The sequence below is a fragment of the Crassostrea angulata genome, chromosome 10 (genome assembly GCF_025612915.1).
Source record: "Crassostrea angulata isolate pt1a10 chromosome 10, ASM2561291v2, whole genome shotgun sequence".
Taxonomy (NCBI): domain Eukaryota; kingdom Metazoa; phylum Mollusca; class Bivalvia; order Ostreida; family Ostreidae; genus Magallana; species Magallana angulata.
In genome coordinates, this window is record NC_069120.1 from 34,422,553 (window position 1) to 34,443,988 (window position 21,436).

General features: G+C 33.0%; 1 protein-coding gene across 1 annotated transcript; it reads right to left on the bottom strand.

Moving 5' to 3' along the window:
• Positions 1-1,771: 1,771 nt before the first annotated feature.
• Positions 1,772-19,320, bottom strand: LOC128168211 (neuronal acetylcholine receptor subunit alpha-10-like). The gene is made up of 7 exons (XM_052834392.1): positions 18,445-19,320; positions 4,960-5,198; positions 4,669-4,778; positions 3,861-4,318; positions 3,578-3,664; positions 3,336-3,454; positions 1,772-3,057 (listed from the first exon to the last, which is right to left on the bottom strand). Exons 1-7 carry the CDS (start codon positions 18,509-18,511, stop codon positions 2,581-2,583), a joined length of 1,557 nt encoding a protein of 518 aa, XP_052690352.1. The 5' UTR covers positions 18,512-19,320; the 3' UTR covers positions 1,772-2,580.
• Positions 19,321-21,436: the final 2,116 nt, after the last annotated feature.

Here is a 21,436-nt window from a genome sequence, read left to right on the forward strand (position 1 = left end):
AACTTGTTGGATCAGAACGGACGACTGGGTTACACTGACCTGATGGTAAGGTCTGAATGTGTTTATTGTATTTATTGTACTATATGTGACGTTTGATCGATTGAACTTGGTTCCTTAAAAATCTTCAAGACTTCTTGGCTAGCTTTGAATAATTAGTCTTAATGAACTCTCTCCGCCATTCTAGCATTATCTTAAAACATCTTGATCTCTTGATGTAAATAGAGCGTACCATGCAATCATTATTCATGTATATACTTATGTTGCAGGTTGAATTCCGTAATTTTGCGGTTTGTTAGTGGCCACGATTTATTCTCTTTTATCAACCACAATTGAATCACTAAGCACATTTCAAATACTTTGTTCCAACAAAATTGAATTCCACAAATAGTTTGTGGATTTTTTTATCAAGAAAATTTACAACTAATAGATTTTACTTGATTATTAGAGCATGTTTTCCTGAAAGCAAGTGGATTTGGTATATTTTATTCATACATGGAATTGCAACAATAATTTTATGGGGGAATAAATCTTCACATCTCCCGAAAGTTCATTCAATAAATTATTATACCGAACGACAGATATAATTTTTCATACAGAATTGTTTTCGGCATATATCCATTACTAAATATTTATAATACACCGCGTTCTAATCGATTTTCAACTATTGTAAAGCAATATGATGAAAAATATGACTATTGCAGGGAAATATGAAGTTTTATTGCCCTGCAATGGATTACGTAACACGTAAGATAAAATTATTATAATGAGGTATGATAATGAAATACCCTTTACGCTATTCTTTGATTTGTTTGATAGAAACGCCAGTTAGAAGAATTCGACGAAAAGGGTGACTTCCTCCCCAGAGGTTTATTCGTCTTTGGAGTTTACACTTTCAAATGCACTGCAAAGGTAATAATCATAATGAAATTTGAACGAAAAATTAATGCAGTTGATATCATAAGATCACAACAATGCTTGAATAATGTTGGTAGCATTAATGCTATTTTTATCAATGAATATTAAATTCATAATAAATTATCACATATTTAATATAAAAAGTCGTTTTGATATTAATTCATTCTATTTGTAATTTAGCTTAGAAACGAGTTGAACGGATTGGTGAGATGTGTGCAGAACAAATATGAATTTTTACTGTGTTGCTTGTTGTTTAGCCAATTATGTTTATTGTTCGGATAAAATAGAGGAAATGACATGTCTTACTGGTTTGCGTCACTTCTTTTACCAAAAAAGTGTTTAATAATAGTAAATAACAATTAGTACCCCTTACTGGTACTCTTCAAATGACCCTTAACGTTACATCATATCCTGTTGTAGCAAGTCTTCAAGCACCTTGATTTTCCAGTAAATAAAAGACAAAAAGGTTTGTAATTTTGGTGAATGATGAAAAAAATTAACTGTCACGACTAGTATCCGTTCCATCATGGCATATAAAGGTTACAGCAACGACCACAAGATAGGGTAATAAAATCTTTTAAATTATATGATTAAGAAGCGCCACTCTTTGGCATTCTAAATGTAAGATACCTATGAACTTAATTTCAGTTAACAAAAAGCTACAAATGGCTTCTGAGAAAGTTAGATTTTTTTTTCATTTAAAGATTATAGGCATGGGCCCTAACGTTTGGAAACTGGGAAATCTACTAGTAGTAGAAATACGTTAGAGATTGGTGGGATAAGTCTTAACTAGTATTGATTGATAATTTGAAAACAAAATTAAAAAAACAACAACACACAATTAGAAAACGTGAAAAATAGTTTATTAACAATTGTGATCAATAATTATGCAGTATACACTGGATGTCACTAGAAGGATGACAAGCATAATGATTATAAATTTTAATTTTCATCCATTTTTTGTTTTTGTTCAGACATATCCATAACACTTTTCTGCATAGTAAAACATTTCAACCGACCTATAAATTATATTATAACAAGACTCTTATTTAATTTACAAGTAGCAAAAAGGATTTGCTACAAGGGTGAGGGACATTTTTAAAACGACTTAAAAATGATTATAATTGTCTTATAAATAAACAGTGTTAAATAGATAAAATAACACGTATGTATTATTTTAAAATGTGTAAGCATTCTTCCATATAAAAGTCTTTTAGAATGAATTTCGTATTTACATGAAAGCACTAGAATTAAATTCTTATTAAAAAAAAAATTTAAGTTGAGAAGTATAACCATCATACTAAACGTATACTATCGTAAAAATAAAATATTAAGTGAACTGAAACGATTGAAACATCCACATCCACAAAAAAACCTAATAGGTCAGCGTGTAGTGATGGTTTAATGATAATTTTATCATTTGTTTAATATCAAAATGACTCCCTAATTCCCGCCATCTAATGAAAAAGCGTACACTCGTGAAAAAATTACAATATATTTCACTCTGGCAAGATTTGTGAAAATAAATCTTGAAACGTGTTTGCTAATCAATAAGAGTCTAACTGACACCTACAAACAAGTGCCGAAAAGAAACCAAAAACAAAACAGAAAACGTAATCTCTAACTGAGGGATGGGGTGAAAAGCAGCAAACTAATATTTTAAAACTAGTTGATTCCATAGAATATCACGATGATCATGGAGATGTTTACAAACAGATACAAAACAAAAAAGAGACGATCGGTAACACAGCAAATAACTCGCCATTCTCGCAAATATTTTTCCTTTTTCTCTGCTTTCTCTTTTTTGTCCTTATAGAATTCCATAATTTCGCGGATTTTGCGCAAGTCGGCCGCCAGACTGGATTTGAGTATGGTGAATCTGTCATTGTCGTTGCTATCCGGAGACGTGTTGCAATTGTTCTGCTCGAACACGTGCTGCAAGCCCGAGTTCTGCTGCTGATGCTGCGTGAGTCCCGTGTTTTGCATAGAGGGGGGTTTGGGGAGCCTGAATGTTTGTTCCTCTTTCCCGTCGTTGAGAAGGCGGACCTGTGAGCACACGACTTTCTGTGACGACTCCATTTGCTGGTCCTCGACAATTTTGTCCCGAATACAAAATATCCGGGCAAAAATGTCTATCATTAACTGGATGTGATAGATTTTAAAAAAAACAAATTAACATTTAATGTATATCCGAAACAATATTATAAAGTATTACTATTTTAAAGGCAGATGAACATTAAACTACGAAACATCGATTTTCATCATCATTGATAATGCCTTGTAAACAAAATCATTATCTCTGAACGAAAATCTATATTCATTGCTTATATTAATGAAATACATTCTATGTTATCAATATTTGTAGTATTAGTATATAAACATCTACATCTTAAAATAATTTTTTTCCAGAAAATACTCACTTTACGAAGCCAAGCAGGTGCCCGATTAATTCGAACACCTCGGAAGAACATGTTTGTTACGATGACAGCCAAAATTGTAGAAAGTGTAATCATTATCATGCTCAGACAGAAGTAAGTTCCTGTAATAGGCAAAAACGTTGCTTAGTTGTTGTTTTATTTTTCATTTTTTTCATCGACGCTGTAAAATTTGTTTTGAAATGTTCAATTTTCTTCTTTTTTTTTAATTCTTAATTTTTATATACCTATCAATGGAACACTTTCAGCAGCTTTTGGAGTTGATTCGGCTAGTAGTAATAGAAGGACGAAGAATGCGACAAAGACATTCATTCCTGTAAAAGGAAAATACGTTTAATATTTGTTAATCAGGTTGATTTAATATTTTTTCTTTTCTTAAATGCATTTTCATTTACTGTCATGTTTGTATGGAATTACGGATTACTGAGTATAAAGTGTATTTTTAATATGCATTTTCATTTCCTGTATTCAAAGAATATACATGTACATGCGCATGCGTAAGTTTCTTACCAAGAACTAATTTGGCTGGCGATTCTGGTGGTACCCAAAATATCACTAACGTCAGAAGAGACAGTAAAGCACAAGGCAAAATCAAAATGAAAGTATAAAAAGCGACTTTTCTTTTAATTTTGATGTAGAATGTAAGATCAGGGTACGGTTGATTTGGACAACAGTCGTAGAAAAACTCCGTTTTATTGGCAAAATTGTCTACGATATCCCATTCCGTGGCACTGAGATAATTTGCTAGGGACATCATTTGGGCGTCCTGAAAGAACTCCAAATCCAGCTGAGTTCCGTCATAAGTCCATGAACCAAACTTAAGTCTACACATCTGCGCATCAAAAGGGAAGTACGTCGTGCTGAAGGGACAGTTGCTGCGCAGTATGGCTTGCGGCATCCACATCACGGCACCATCATATTCCACTACCACCAGAGTCTCTCGTTGTTCTTTCAATCGAGGGTCAGCGCTGTTTTAAAATTCAAATTTTGTTTATGCTATCAAAACCAAATCTAACAAATATTGCGAGTAAAAAGGACCAATTGAAACAAACTTTTTCAATGTTGCAATACCATCTCAGAAAAGATTCATGCAGAATAATTTCACAAAAGTCTCGAAATTAAAAAAGTTAAAGCTCATTTACAATTCTTCTTAATAATTATAAAAACAAATGCATTATTTTCAAATCAAGTTTTAAGTTTCTTAATATAAAAATAAGCATCACATTTGAAGTTTACGTTTCAAAACCCTATAATGTGGAGCAATTAAATAGAAAGAACATTATATATCTGCAAATGAAAAAGCAGGAACTATACGTACAAATTATAGAGTTTTAAATCTGGAATCCAGACTTGATCAGATGGAACGCGAACCTTTGTGATGCCTTCATGTTCATTCGGGTTCCACGTCAATAGCATATCTTTCCACGTCTAAAGCAAATTAATATCAATTTATCATTTGATCCTCATTAACAGTTTTGATCATCATTGTCATTGTGGCTATTGTTTTTTACTTTTTTGAACCATTTCTCATACGGACCAAGGGAACTAAATTTGGGTTTATGATTATGATTTAAGTCAACAGAACCTCAAGTAAAATATCATATCTTACAAAGGTTTCCCAGACATTGGTCTCTAAAACTTGATTCTTCTCGTCGACTTTCAGAATTTGGATCAAAGACAAGCCAAACTTGACCGTAATGATTTCGGACGTGTTGATGACGGGTCTACCAATCCGGCCATACTGGGCATAGCGGTCCAGGAGAAACTTGATGAGTTGTTTCTCTTTAGACACGAAAGGAAAGTCGTGCTTTTCGCTGTCTATCGCCAGCAGTGGCAAGATTGAGAAACCTTTAGAAGAAAATAACAATAAAGAAATAACACGTAAGTATACTGTGGTTTCATCAATATTCGTTGAATACCAATTTTCGTGGATTTCATTGTTCAGTTGATCCACGAAATTAAATGTTCATTGAAGTTCAATTTTGCATAACAGTGCATTGTTTTCTCAATATCCACAAACCGGTAGGGGACGTGTATTGCTTATGCAATACTCTCAGAATGCATGTTAGTCCCCTACCGGTTTCACCGGAGGGGACTATAGCTTTCCTCTGCGTCCGTCTGTCCGTCCGTCTGTCTGTCCCACTTTAGTTTTCCACACTTTTTTTCTTTATGCTTTTGAGGAATAATATGAAATTTGCTAAACAGTTCAAAATATCAAACTACAGATAAAGTTCAGCAAATTTCATATTATTCCTCAAACGCATAAAGAAAAAAAGTGTGGAAAACTGAAGTGGTACAGACAGACGGACTGACGGACGCAGACGAAAGCTATAGTCTCCTCCGGTGGAAACCGGTAGGGGACTAATAAGCATATCTATAAGATGGCTGAGCCAGAATAGTTCTATATGAAATGAAAAGATATTTTCTTTAAAATTTTTAAAGCTGCTTGGTCCGATTTCACATCAAATTTTGTGCACGTTTTTGAACGATAGTTATGCTAAGTATTTAAACAATAAAATGCCTTCTTTGGTGATTCATTCGGGATATGAAGGTAGCGACATTGCGTAAAAAATAAACAACCCGCTAACGCGGGTTATGTAAATTTTTTCTGCAATGATCGCTACTTTCATTACCCGCATGAATCATCAAAGAAATCATTTTATTGTTTATATTATCATTTTTCTTTTAGCCAATTGATAAATTGATTATGAAAAGTAAGTAAAATTCATTTAATTAATGTTAATGTACGTAAGTACGTTAACTAAAAGAAACAGCCAAATGTGTCTCCTGTGAGACTTTGAGTCTGACGTCGTCGTGATTATTTCGTGCAGTCCGTGATTTTTCCTAAGTAGTTGTAGGTCTCAACCAATCGATAAACTGGGCGTGTCAATTTTGTTCCTGTCACTTTCTTGTCAGTTTCAGCCGCTGTAGATTTCAATCTGGCTGTTTCTATAGAGCTATAAATTAACTATAAGTTTCCGTAAGAAATAGAGGGAATAATACTTGGTAGATGTAAATATATGTATAATAATAGACACTGCAGTAGTTTTCCAAGTCAATTAAGCCAAATTTCAATGAAAAAAATTTTGTACAAAATTCGTTAACAAAACAAACGACATAAAAGGGTATCGGGTTATTTCGCCTCATGCTAAAATTCACCCCTGACGTCAAGATGGGTATGGTTGTATTACGACTTTGACATCGCTATAAATAAAGGTCATTTGTTCAGGGAACTTACAAATAAACCTTTGTACGTTTTGTTTGCTAATAATTCTAAGGTTTGCTTTGTTTACAATCGATGCATAGCATTTGGGTTGTATGACTCCAATCATTTGGGGGGACGAAACCAAACGGTTCCCTTTTCTAAACATCCCTTGATGCATTTTGGTTTGTTTTTTCGTTTGCCCAAAAAGAAATTATTTTTATTTACTTTGAATATTTGTAACTTTGAAAGGAGACCGATTCTGCTGATGTAAATAGGAGAAAGTCAATAACTTTCTAAGACAAACGGCTTGTATGAAAAAAATATTTGATACTGTAATAACAAAAAATCGGACCAAGCAGCTTTGAATTTTAAAGTGTTTATTAATAACGCTCTTTGAGAGAAAAAAATCAACGATAGCTTTCTATGTATCGTCATAACAACAGATGAACCTTAGGCTATCATTTGTTCTGCCTTGAATTTCATTGACGAGAAAAGCCCAACCGAGCGGCACAAATAAAGTATGAATGAAATACTACGTTTTCTTGCACTTCAGTGTCTTCAAGATAAACACTAATAGCTTTTGAACTTCGTTTCAATAGAAAACTAAGAAAATCAATGTCACTTTTAAATTCACAGAAACTTTTTATCCATTAATATTTAGAGATAAAACAAAAGGTAGTAATAAGTGTGTTAATTGCCTTCAATAAACGAATGCTTTATAAACGAGTAAGATTCAGAATTATGAAGCAAAAGTTTGAGCTGACTGCTAACTAACAAGCACTGGTTATTAACATCTTTTCCTTATGTAAATTTAAACACAGAACCATTTTCAACAAGACCGTGGACTTTCCGTAAAGCGTAGCTATCTATTTCTTGCGTCAAAAGAAGTTAAAAGTGACGCGGTTTCGAGCAAAATATGCACCGATTGCGTAGTCTTAGTTCAAAAGCCAGACAATTCTTGTTGATTTCAAAGAGCCATGGCTGAGTACTAGTAATAGACAGGCCTATGTCACATTGCTGTTTGACACAGCTACCTAAAGTCCAAATTCATGTTAAAATGGTTCCAAGATATACCATGAAGATGAATTGAAAATGATAACTTTTAGTTGCTGTTTACTTATCAAAGAAATTGATTTGCTCGTGAATTTACATGTAATCTACTTTCGAAAAATCTTAAAAATAGCAGATGAGATCAAAATAGTCTGAGAAAACTCAACTCGACAGAATTATCTTAAATGTTAACAACACTAAAAAGGTTCACTGCGAACAGGGACGGAAACAAAGTTAATTATGGAAAATACTGCGAGATTAACACGTGTTTGAATTTCAGTTGCATGAATAATATTATGTCGCTTATGATTGCAAATTGAAAACAACAAAAGATGAAAGAGAAACCACCTAGAGAGAAAAGTCAAGACTGACATACTTCTTGAATAGCTTATTGATTCGGTTCATTAAGCTTCCGATTAATGACCGATGTTTTGGTGGGTTTTTTTTGTTTGGAATCAATACGCGAACGATTTACTCACTTTTTGTTTTGGACGATAAGTATTTCTCATTACCGACTTTAGTGGGGGTTTTTTATACAGTATTTCATGACATAATTTTTAAAGGTGCCTGGTTTACAATGGACAAAATCAAAAACTTCAAACAAAAGGAAAAATAGATAGTAATTTTTCAACGTGTAAAAATTTGATGGAAACAAACACGGTGTCAATATTATGCGTTTAGAAAATTTCATTTTCTTACTAGGATTTTTTAAATTCTCAAGTTTTTTGTGTATTGAATTTATCCAAAGAATGATAAGAAAAGATGATTTTGCTGTTGTTTTTTTTACTTTAAAAAAACCCTTGATTAACCTTGACCTTCAAATAGTTGTTTTTTTTTCAATCATTATCATTTCATTTTAAACTCGCGATTCTCTATTCCATTTCATCCAATATAATTCATTAAGTTTAATGAGCTCAGAGTGGCTACAATATTATCGTGCCACAGAACAATGAACTGTCGTATCAGATTCTAGCCATTAATACCGCGCAAAACAACTACATAAATAAAAACTCTGCTGACAAATGCCGATGCACATGAGATAGAAGTTTCTGCTTCATTTAGCATTTGTAATTTCCACTATAGCCTCATTTCAAGCGACCGACCGTTGTAAATAATGTAATCGACATTCTCTACGTAGCTATCCTGTATCTAATTTATTGCAATATTCCAATTGATTCAATTCGTTTCGGCATATTTATTCAGAAAATAAGTGACAGCATCCAATTTATAGAGTGAAAGTTATTTCTTCCTTCCTTTTTTCTTTCATTCCGATCAAATCAATATTTTGCATTCGTCGGAATGGTGAATATAAATCTTCTCTGTGACATTTGAAATCTACACCTAGAATTTTAGATACTTAATAATCAAGATATCAACTACATTGTGCGAAACTATTTAAAACCATAAAACAAAGTAATGTGTAGTTTTGCAATCAACCGGTACATACACGCAGAATAAACACACAAAATATACATAAAATGGACATTTACTCCGTTTTTTAAATCGGTTAACTAGATGCATCAATTCTACAGTTCCTACTAATACTACATTGACTTTTTCAAATTCAGAAAAAATGTACTATGTCTGAATGTTTATATTTATTTCTGAATAATAACTAAAAACGCGACAGACTCTACAAACTACGCCGCTTATGACAGCAAAAAAAAAACAACATAGATATTATTGGGAGCCTCATCAAGTGGCAATTCTTGTAACACAATATGGGTCAGACAAATAAAATCCCCAAAGTCCGGGAATAAAGAAAAGTAAATACGTCAAACACTGACACTGAAGTATCAAACAGTCTCCAATAGCAGGAGGGGGTCTTTCCGACAAATAAACCCCTTCTGTGATTTATTTGTAAGGAAGTTAATACGGTTCTGACATTATAAAACATTACCTATGTGTTACAGGATGCCAGTGAGAGTATAAAATCCAGAGTTTTGCATTATCGAGATAAACTAATGTTGATGGTTGCTATTATTCCTTTTTTGTCATTGTCTTTAGAAATGAGTTTCCTTCTTTATAGCAAACGTGGCTTTATAAATCTGTTTTGCCCCGTGGACAGTGAGAGAAAAAGAGTGCATGAGAGAAAAAAGAGTGAGAAAAAAAAAGAAATGCTTAAAGCTGCTTGGTCCGATTTTTTTGTAATTACGTATACAGTATCAAATTTTTTTTCATACAAATCATTTATCTTCGAAAGTTATGGACTTTCTCCTATTTACAACAGCAGAATCAGTCTCCTTTCAAAGTTAGAAATATTGAAAGTCAATAAAGATAATTTCTCTTTGGGCAAACAAAAAAACAAACCAAAATGCATCACGGGAATGTTTAGAAAACGAAACCGCTTGGTTTCGTCCCCCGAATGATTGGGGTTATTCAACCCGCATGCTATGCATCGATTGTAAAGAAAGCAGACTTAAGAAATATTAGCGAACAAAACGTACACATGTTTATTTGTATTTGTAATTTGTCTGATCATTTCGACCTTTATTTAACGTGGTGTCAAATTCGTAATACAACCATACCCGTCTTGTCGTCAGGGGTGAAATTTAACATGAGGCGAAATAACGCGGTACCTTTTAATGTCGTTTGTTTTGTTAGCAAATTTTGTACGTATTTTTCTTCATTGGAATTTGGCATAATTGACGGGTAAAACTACTGCAATGTGTATTATTATACATATACTAAGCATAGCCATCGTTTAAAAGCGTGCATAAAATTTGATATAAAATCGGACCAAGCAGCTTTAAAAAATTCTACTCCATTGAAAAGTTACTATTTTCTACCTTTTAGTTACAGATTATACTGAATACTAGTATATGTGTATTTTATAATAAAGAGATGAGCTGCCATGTTTTAATTGGTGTTTTGTTTTTCCTTTAACCAAACCTATCTTATTACACAGCGCCCACGTTTCAGTTAAGCTGGGTTGCTGTATGTTCTTATTTTATATTTGTTATGAAGTATTTTCTTATAATTATTCAAAACATTAATTACTCATCTATTAGACATGATTATCCGCTTTGTTGCCCTTTTCTTCACTTTTCATTAAGTAATATTTATGTACAACGCAAAACATGAACTAAAAGCGCTGAAACTTTTAATTCAGCTTTAAGAATATATATACATGTATAATCATAAAGATTCGGTCTATATCATAACAAAGCACATATTTATAGCCAAAAACTGGTCTTTGGCGCTTCGTTTGGTAATAAAAATAATGGAAGGTGATTGTTTTTGACAGAAATTGACAGGAATTGATCTGAAAGGAACCCGCTTGTGGTCTCCAGTGGGAGCCAGTTTGATCACAGTACGTCTTATTTATTTCATGTTTCATTTGTGGTTCCTCTGCGAGTCCCAACCAAAGGGCATGGAGAGTCATGAATATTTCAACACTTTCCCAAATCTTTTTTTTCAAGTAGATTAATTAAATTGCATCATAGAGTGTTTTCGTTAACGTTTTAAGTCAAGATTTCTCGGTTGTAAATTCTCGGGAACTTGGCTTCTTTATAACTCTTTCATACGGCTAAAAAGGAACACTGCAATTAAGGAGGTTGTTTAAATATCTAATACCAATGTCCTTTCAAGTTTAATTTCGCTTTCTCGTGCAAAATCTACATCAATTTCCTTTGGGAAAGAGCATTAATGATAATACGATTGCGCATAATGATAATCTATAATTAAACATTTCTGTCCGGGCTTCACATTTTAAACATGTTTACTTTGGATGCAAATTGAAAAAGAAGTGTTAATAAAGCGTAAAACTGTTTCTTCAATATCCCTTTGAAGAAAATAAGACAAAAACATGAAAACGAACAAAAGGACGAATAAAGTCGAAATGCTTTTCTTTGGTTTATTTTTAAATGACCTTTGATGCTATTTTAATGTCTATACCTACTTGTTTTTTTTCTTCACCCACCGCTAATTACATGTTCGCAGGTGGTGAAACTTTACAATATTGGAACAATCTATTTGTTAAACAGCGCGAACTCAAGTTTGCGTAAATGGTTTTAACACTATTAAACAGGTTTTTTTCGTTTCAAATAGATATAATTTGTGTATAAAACATGTTATTTTTAAGTTGCAAGGGTTTTCTTGGGAGGGGGGTGGTGTTTTTGGTTTACGGGATTTTTTGGTGGGTTTGTTTTTGGATTTTTTGAGGTGGCTAATTCTTCACGAGCATCTGTTATTGGTATTGTCATTGGTGTCCACTGAGGTCAAGTCTTTTTAACCAGATAGGTTACCCACGAAATTATATATAATTACATCCCAACAAACCAGTTATTTTTAGACTATCCACGATCAAATGACCTACACGATGTAAAAGGGCTTCACTGTATATTTTATCCCAAAAAAAGGAGAAAGTATTATAATTAGTTGTAAGTATATTGATAGTTGTTTTATGATTAAGACAAAAGTATTGAGAATTTGAAGAAAAAAAATGATCATAATGGAGCAGCAAATCTGTTAAACGTAAAATGGTTTTATTGCAATGACCGCATTCCTTCCGCGAAGGTCCAAGAATATACAAATGCATTGCAATTTAACCAATACACTACGTGAACAGATTAAGTATACTGTGTGCACTTACATTGCCAATAAATAGATAGATTCGGGATTGAAATTAATACAAACAATCTTTTCATCTTGTCCGAATCGTGCGAATCTTCTCGGTTTTATTTGTTTTTCCTTCTTGTGAGCTAGACTGACGGTTGACATGCGTGCAATGACTGGCTTCCTCAATCCTATCGCCGTAATGGGTTCCACGCTGCTCTTCCAAAATGTTCGCTTTAACTTATTTTCCACCAGCAATCATTAACCTCTTGGAATGTCAATAAAGCTGACTTAATAATTCGTTCCTTTTGTAAAGCGTCAAATTGATATTTGTCGTCCCTTATTAAGGAATGAAGGGGCTCCCGTAATCTTATTTACCCAGCATAAATCTCGCCAATCGGCCCATTTCTGGAAGCGTGTGAGGGCCTGATTGCCTTATAGAATCAATTGCGAGTCTCTAGAACAAAGAGCTTGTAGATTTGTAGATGTGGCTGTTAATAATATATTTGTAAAAAAGATTAAACGCCTCTTCGTTATGATGGCCCTTAACTGACCGCCAAAAGTAAATAGCTTTAGTGATATTTTGTATCTATAATAAGCATACAACTCCAGCTCAAGTTGTGAATTCCCATACGTCTGTGTACATTGAGTTTAAGGGCACACACAAACCCAGGAAATTGTAACCAATTGATAATTACGAATTCGCTAATTTGAAATTTTAAAGGTCATACCTAATCCCAAAGTCAATAGAACAGAGGGCTTTATAACACATTTTTGCACTTAAATCTTAGGAAATTAAGATTGGCGGTTGTACAAATTAGCTCAATGTATCTTTTTTCTTTTTTTTTTACAAAATCGAAGTTTGATGCCAAAGCACACTTTTTAAGATGACATATTCAAGAAATCCGTTATGATGTAGAGAATTTAATGAGACAAGAAAAGGTCCCAAGTCAATTTGTACATTAAATCAATAACAACCAAACGTAATGATAATATAGACGGATGACACTCAGTAGAACAGTATTCCATGCGATTTTCACATTTAACCATGCAGTTATTCCTTTCATTATATATTGATTTTCGAGGTATTTGCATTTAGTTGGAGAATAACTTCATCGGAAAAATGTACACCGTTAGAGGCATTTTTTTTTTTGTTATCTAAAATACAGAAATCCATCACAACAGATTTCATTTTAGGAATCAAACAACGTAGACTTATAATTTTGTGTCTCGTTGTTTACATCAATGTAAAGTGTGGCCATTAATGTTACACGTTTGATCATTAATAAAAAAAAATATGCCAGATACTGCCGATATTCTTTAATCCGCCATCGTCAATATCTCTTTATCCACCTGAATTGTCCGTTAACAAAATGAACTTTAGCAAATCTCATGAGAAAAAACGACGGTTAATTGCCTAATTCTACCGACATTCATGAACTTAGTCAAAGTTTAGCTTTTACATCATACACTCTATATATCAATATAGATCAAATTGCTGTAAAATACATGGATAATTTCCTATCATTAATGTATTATTGATCCACAAAGTGAATTACTGAGCATTGAACTTTTAAACGAGTATATTATAATTACATGGTAAAGGACTACGTGTAAAGGTAAAGGACTGCGGAAGTGTATATTTGGCACCGGCTTTTCTAGGTCTTTAACTTTATGCACAGTGAGGATGTCTTTCAAGAAACAAACTGCTTAAGTAGGCTGGGTGGTCAACAACTTACCCATCAGATCTGTTTAAAATATTTAAATATTAATATTTAGTCCTAGATTATTATAAAGAAATATCCAAATATTTTAGCTTGAAGTTTTGAACATTTTCCGAATTGTACATGTATATCTTTTTAAGGTGGAATAACACACCTGGAAAGGTCGCTCAAATTAACAGGAAATTTTTTGACAATGAAAGATATAAGGTTAAAAAAAATTGTACAAATGTCAAATAGGCGAAAAATTTGCAGTTTGAGGATAAAAAATGAATATCTTTAATAATTATCCCAGTAAGTAACAACAAAAGCCCAAGCGGGATTCTAACTCGGAATGCACGGATCACAAGTCCGACACTTTATCCACTAGGCTATGGAGTAAGTTACATGTTTCAGTCCATAAAATCCTTTCGATAAAACGAAATGTCATTTCAATCAGCGGTCAGCCATTTTGTTGTGATGTGTTATTCCTCCATAATAAATAGCTCTTCGTCTAAAGAAGGTTAATATATTCTAATGAGTGGTCAAGACCATTAAGCCGCCTTAACATATAATGCAGAGTGTTTTCATCATAAAACACTAGCTATAAGAATGCACATATAATTTTTTCCTTTTTAATTCTTTTTTAATCGTTCATTAATATTATTTGATTTAAAAGGACATATTTTTAACAAACGTGTGTAAAATACATATTTTAATATCTTTTAATTTAATCAGAAAGAAGAAATTTTCAACATCCGTTTTCTTTGAGATCCTTACATTGCGAATTGCAATCTCGATTTGGGAGATGGTGGGTTACTTTTCATATATATGACTTAAAGTTGAAGAAGGGTGTTAGAGTATGTATTGGCACTTTAAATATTCCCAATGTTCAAACAGAATGCAAGAAACGGTAACGTCGTTGAACGAATAAAAAATTAAGACAAGGACGTTTTTAATTTTTTGGTTTTTTTTTTTTTTTGCCATGTCTTGAACAATTTTGTCTGAAAACACCATTGTTTGCTGCAAAATCGATCGCACTTGTGTATCGATGTTATAGGCCTTTCTCTGGTGAATTTGTAAACCTATCTTCTAAGAAAAATATCTTCACAATAGCTTAGACATGGAATAACATGTAATAATTAAAAAAAATAATATGTAATACATGAATGAATGTTGTTGTTTTCTCCTTCGTAAACCTACATTGAGAAAACATTGTATTACCTACATGAAATATTACTGTCTCTGCTATTAAAGTCTGAAGGAACTGACGTCTTTCTTACAAAGTCGTCTTACAAATCACGTGACTCTCACATGCCAAAAACATTAGACAAAAGTAAAAGAAAGGTTATAATGGCCATTTGCGTCCATTGGATTGTACTCGTAGCATAAGTGGCGTGGGGAGCTATCAACGTTTCAGAAAGGGTAAATGATTGAGATGGCTGAAAAACTAGTTTGGTAAATTGGTATTCTGGTCCATTCTTCTATTAGGCGAAGTGCTTCGCCATAAACTTGATAACATCCAGCCGTGTGCGAATCTCCACCAATATCAAGCTACTTTTGTTCCATGCCACACTTAGAACCAGAGCGTTGCCTTATTTCTGCGCATATTTTGCATTTTTTCTTATGATACCAGACATTACCAGATAATTTCTATCAAATTTAGCGTGATTTTATTATCGTTTCACACAATACAAGTTTATATATTAGCCATATTGCAATATTTTACCTGAAACCTAGCTGTTCACACTACGATTGTATTAAGCCAATCCTCTCAAAAAGTTGAAAGTGAGAAATTTTATGGTCAGTACCTGATCCCCTTTTTCTAAGACTACTCGTTTGTAATTGCATTAGTCCCTGCAATCTACCTCCATATATTGACAGCGTTCCGCCAATGAAACAACAAGTGACCTTTTCGTTCTTCTGATTAATGAGTAAATTGAATCCTACCCTCAAACCCATAAAAGAAACGAGCAGATTTTTCACGACGCCGATTTGTTGCCGACAACCTCGAGATAATCAGGTCTTATGGTATCGCTTATTCAGTCTTATTGAGAATTGATAGCCGGAAATTACTACGGATGAACGGAGGGAAAACTAGTGTTACTGTGTCACATATCAATGGCAGGTATCAACGAGAGAATTTTCCAATTCAAAACTCTATTGGACAAAGGGGTTTATTACTTTGGACCAAGGACCGTTGCCAAGTGCACTATAAGAATCAAAATGTATTCTGAATCACTTGTGTGCAGTTTTTTCTTATCAATATAATCTACTGCCAAAGATTTCTATCCTTAGATCATCGAAGCGAAATATAAATATCTGAAAAAAAACCCAGCTACACAACATCACAAGGGCAAGTGCATTTTATATGCATAACTATGTTAACCTCTTTTGTACATCCGAACAACCGAATCACACAGAGTGGAAAAAACCAATGTGTTGCAGAAGAACGAATTCGTGTAGAAGTCTTATGAAATATTAAGCAAAACGTCAAAGATGTCTGCAACAACTACCATTTTATGGGTATTTCCTTTATTGAGCAGTTTAATTGGTTCAGAAAATTTAAGGCATTAATGCTTTTTAATGTCACTTTAAAACTGTTGCAAAATTTTTGCCTTCAAGAAAAAAAGGTAGGAAATATATTTTTTTTAAAGCAAAAATGTCGAAGAGGAAATGCAATTTTTTTTTCTTTTTTAAATTTACGATATAATTTACTGTAACAATTATATTTATTTTAATTTTTTTCATTGTCTGTGTGAGTGTTTGTGTAATTGGTGAAAGGTGTATAGATAATAGAAATAAATATAGAAAATTCGTTAATTCAAACCCTGGGTGTCATTTTTCTGAAGTTTGAAACGTACAAGTATTTACATTGACGTCAAAAAGGCGTAACATGCATTGAGACTCTTCCCATTCCATAAAGACTTTAAAACCCATGCTTAGTAAAAGCATTTTAAAACGACCAATTCAAACACCAACTTTATTTTTTTTTTAAATTAATCAAACTATAATTTTGAAAGTCATACCAGCTGTACTAACAGCAGATTCATTGAAAATACCTCCCTTTGAATATATTTAATTATACGATATTTTACACAGGTCCGGTATGCATAAATATACAACCTATCATTTGTAAAGAGTTTGCTATATAATTATGAGAATAAAACTTATACATTGAGATCTTTTCAATGTTATATCTAGAGTGCCCAAAATTAAACGATGATGTATTCAAAACTGCAGTTAAACTGAAAAACCGCCCATACATAAAATTCTTGTTGATGTGTAATTTTTTAATTTCTATCAAGGATTATATTTTCTCACGAGCGTTTTCAATTTTTGCAAACAAATGTTTTAAATGACAGTAATTCAATAAAACCCGCGTAACTATGCCTTTAGATTCAACTACTGCCCTATATACTGTCCTATATATTACAGATGAAAAACCAAGCGTAAACGAATTGGGTGGCCATAGGCATATTGAGCCTATTTTTTTTTTTAGACGCCATTAAAAAGCATGATACATAATACATTCTGTGTAAAACTAAATATGAATATTATAACTTGACTGTAGGAGAGATCATATATAGTCATTGTTCCTGCTGTTCGACCCAATTCATAAATTCCTAAATACTTGAATAAAATACTTATTTAATTAAATCAAAAAGCACTGTAAGGACTTGTTGGAAAATATTCAATTCTAGAGCCATAACGTGTGAGTTTTTACTTAACATGGCAAAAAATATCAAATTCTAAAAGCTTCGGTATGTTTTGATGGCTAGTTTGTTAACCATCCTCCATGCCTTTTTTTTTAGACTACAGTATTTTACTAAACATCAAAATAAGTTGTCATTAGAATAACTCATGGAGATGGCTTTTTCTTTAAAATTAATCAAGAAATCGATAATTCTACTTTATTATACCAGACGTGGGGAATAATTAATTACAAACAATGATCGGAAATGAACACATAATAACGTGCAATGACCGCATGGCTACAATAGGGTGGTATAAATTAAATATTTAGCTACCAAGACCCGATTGTAAGGTCGACATTCAATGAGAAACTTGAAACAAAGACTATGACAATTGTGATATTAAAACTACACCAACAATGCAGTCTCTCCTATAGCACTATTTATTCAAAGGGGGTTATTGATGGCTGCATTCGCTGGAATGATCACAAGAAAAATAATTCTGTTTGAATAATGTACAAAGCTCGTCAATATGGATCATTTCAGTCATACCTATAGATATTCATACACGAAGATAGCCATTAAATAAACGCTCAGGTGATTGGCAAATAAACTTTATTTTTTCTTCACTCCAAACAACCATATATTTTGTCTAGGGTAATTATTTGATAGGGTTTTGTTTGCAGACATAACAAGGTTTTGCATCAAAGACCACTTTATAACATTGCAACGTTATCTCTTAAAGCAAGCGGGCCTTTTCATTTACAAGTTAGACCAATTAAAGGACACAAAATGAGCAGTAACAGTGTCTTACGAAAACATGGGACACTTTTAATTATAAGAAATTGAAATAATTTCTATATACATTAATACACCAACTTGCTTACCTGCTAGAAAGAGGCAAATAAACAGGGGCCCAGTGAAGAATCCTACTGTCTGACCGCACCGTTCCATTGTGAAGCCTTCATGAATCCTTTGGTGTTACTCTTCAGAAGAATACAGATTCATGTGATATCAGTCCAAATGTGTCTTGATTATAAACCTTGTTATCAAATCAGATCAAAATCGTGGAAATTGTAACCGACAGTCAATATTTTAGCTCAATTACTAATCTTTCTAACGTTGATGGCTAATTAATAGTTTCCGATGGTGGGTACACATTCCATAAACAAACAGCAGAGATTTGGCGGCTTTGTTCTTTAAATAAGCTTTATAGCAAGACGAGTTTCCAAACTCTACTTCTGAATGAGTGACGTATGACATGCATTATCCAATAAAATTGAAGACATGGACCCGCCTTGCCTCATCTATTCGAGTCACACTTGGTTCTCAAGTTCGGGAATCGGAATGTATGAAATATACTCCCATTTGAAGCCCTCTGTATTGATTCCCAGACAACAACGCAATGTCACCAGCTTTGGCTCTCTTTGCTGTTTTACCAAATTGTTCCAAGCACCACTTAAGGCACACAGAGACACGCTGAAAAAAGAGTTTTAAGCACCAGGATTAAGAAGCCGCTTCAAGTGACTTCGGTCTCTGTATGCGAAAAACAGTTAATTACATAAGCATTGATAGATCAGTAAATCAAAGCGCATACATAACACGAATCATGGTCTTGATATTGTTTTCGCCTCTCACCACACCGAAAGAAAAACCTGCTAATGAATTCCTCATTTGTAACACTTCTGTTTCTGCAGGATCAATAAAATTTAAAGTTCTTCAAGAAAATATAGCATAGGGTGGTATTTGCTTTGTATTTACACTTGCTACTCTTGAACCCCGACAGCTTCATATAACATCATCTTTTTGAATGTTAAAGGTGCCTTTTCATTTCTAAATGAGTAACGTCAATAGATTACTCGTCTATACCAACCTAAAAAATCAATCAGGCTTATTAGATCAAGATTATTAGTACTGCTTGATTCGCTGGCGAGAAAGAACTAACTCTCTCTTTTCTCCCCCCCCCCTCTCTCTCCAAACTAAAAGATCATAGTGCAAAAAGGATCATATCAGTTCATCATTGTAAGTAGAAAAGTAGATTAAATGTCTTCCGACTGTTCTCGGTGTATATAATATATATATTTATTTGGATGATGACGACTGATAACAACCAAGAAAATTATTAAACTTAATAATTACATAGACTTTATCGTCGCAAATTGACTCAGGTGCTAAAACAAACCTTGCATTTATTAATTAAAGAGACAATAATTGGACAAGCCTGTTATATATACCTTATAGGGATTTCTTTTACAGGATGTTGTAGACTAGATAGATATACAGCCTGAAAAAAATCTATATATAAATCTTATTCCGCACTGTAATGACTGTATGTATAGCTATTTTTAGTGGCCAAAAGCAGAAGTAAATGTTTTCACGAGCAATTACAGTTGGCATGTAGGACCTAATAAGTTTGTATTATATCCATTTATCTGGAACTTTCTATGCGATTAGTACTCACTCAATGGTTTTCATTTCGTGGATGGATTTGGCCATTTCCGACAAGCATGTCCTATTGATTTCTTTATTTTTAATTTTGGCCCTAACGATGTTTACTGAAACTCTTAGGTACAACTGGTCTTAATTGGCGGATATTCAGGGTTATACGTAAAAGCCAAAACCTTTAAATTGTTTTTAACTGCAGGTTCACGATTATGTTATTAAATTTTCTTTATTATTTTGTAGGTTAGGTTCATATAAAATTAGCTATTTAGTCAATTGATGAGGCCTAAGAAGGGATAAACGAATGGTATTGGTGTAGAACGAGAGCAGAGGAAATTCTAGTGACACATCTCCGAAGACACATGCCTTTGCTACAACAACTTGTATCAAAAAACAGTTCCATTCCACTTCAATACAGAAATGAAATGAACGACGCTTTCTTAAAAATAACACCACTCATATTTTGTACGACTTGTATCTTTTAAAAACTATTAAATTTAAAAGAACTTTTATACTTTTTCTATTTGTATTTTGAGTTAGTGCGTTCATTTATGAGATACAAATTAGTAGATATGTTGCTTGATTCTAGGTATCTATATCGTACTGATTTGAATATGAGCTTTAACATTTTTATCATTTGTATGGGCGGCTTAATTAAGTTTTATTAATTAATTAGTATTTTTTATTTTATTTATCAAGAAGCCTTTAATTTCTTCATACCGGACCATTTTTCCAGCTTCGTGTGATTTAACAAAGATTACAATTGTTTAATTTCCGATTAATATTAGGTCTTTTCAGGCAAGAAATTGACCTAAACAGAAATGGTTTATGGCAGTATACCACTCTGTAAGAAACGAATCTCTTCTCAATTCAGTATTTACTTCATTTATCATTTCTTTGTCTGGGCCATGCGTCATGCCATGGCATATTTCTCAAACTGACAATCTTCACAGTCTTAATTTTTCTTCAAAACGTACAATTCGAAAAGAAAGTGTTAAAAAAACCAAAATGTGAAAATGCTACCACCGAGCTAGATCAAATTTTTAAAAATAAGTTCTGTATCTTGTGAACCCAAACAAAATTATCTTCTTTCTTTTGTTAGCAATTACATCACAGCACTATGAAGTACAACACTGTTTGTCTTTTGTTATTTATAATTCAAATATATACACCATACACGGAATTTTAAAGTAGACCACTCTAACAAGCTTTGCTTATTTAATGCATTTTTGACAACTTGCAATTTCCTCGCTGCCAGAACTTGCTATTGTAATATGGACATTCTCATGGTTTTGAAGGGTCGTTTGATTTTCCCTAGACGCCAATTTTGTAATTTACTTCTTATTTGTTGCTAAAAAAATACTTGCTAGTTTTCTTTGTTACATGTATCTCATTATTGTTCAGTATATAAGTTTGATCATATGGTGTTCCGATGGG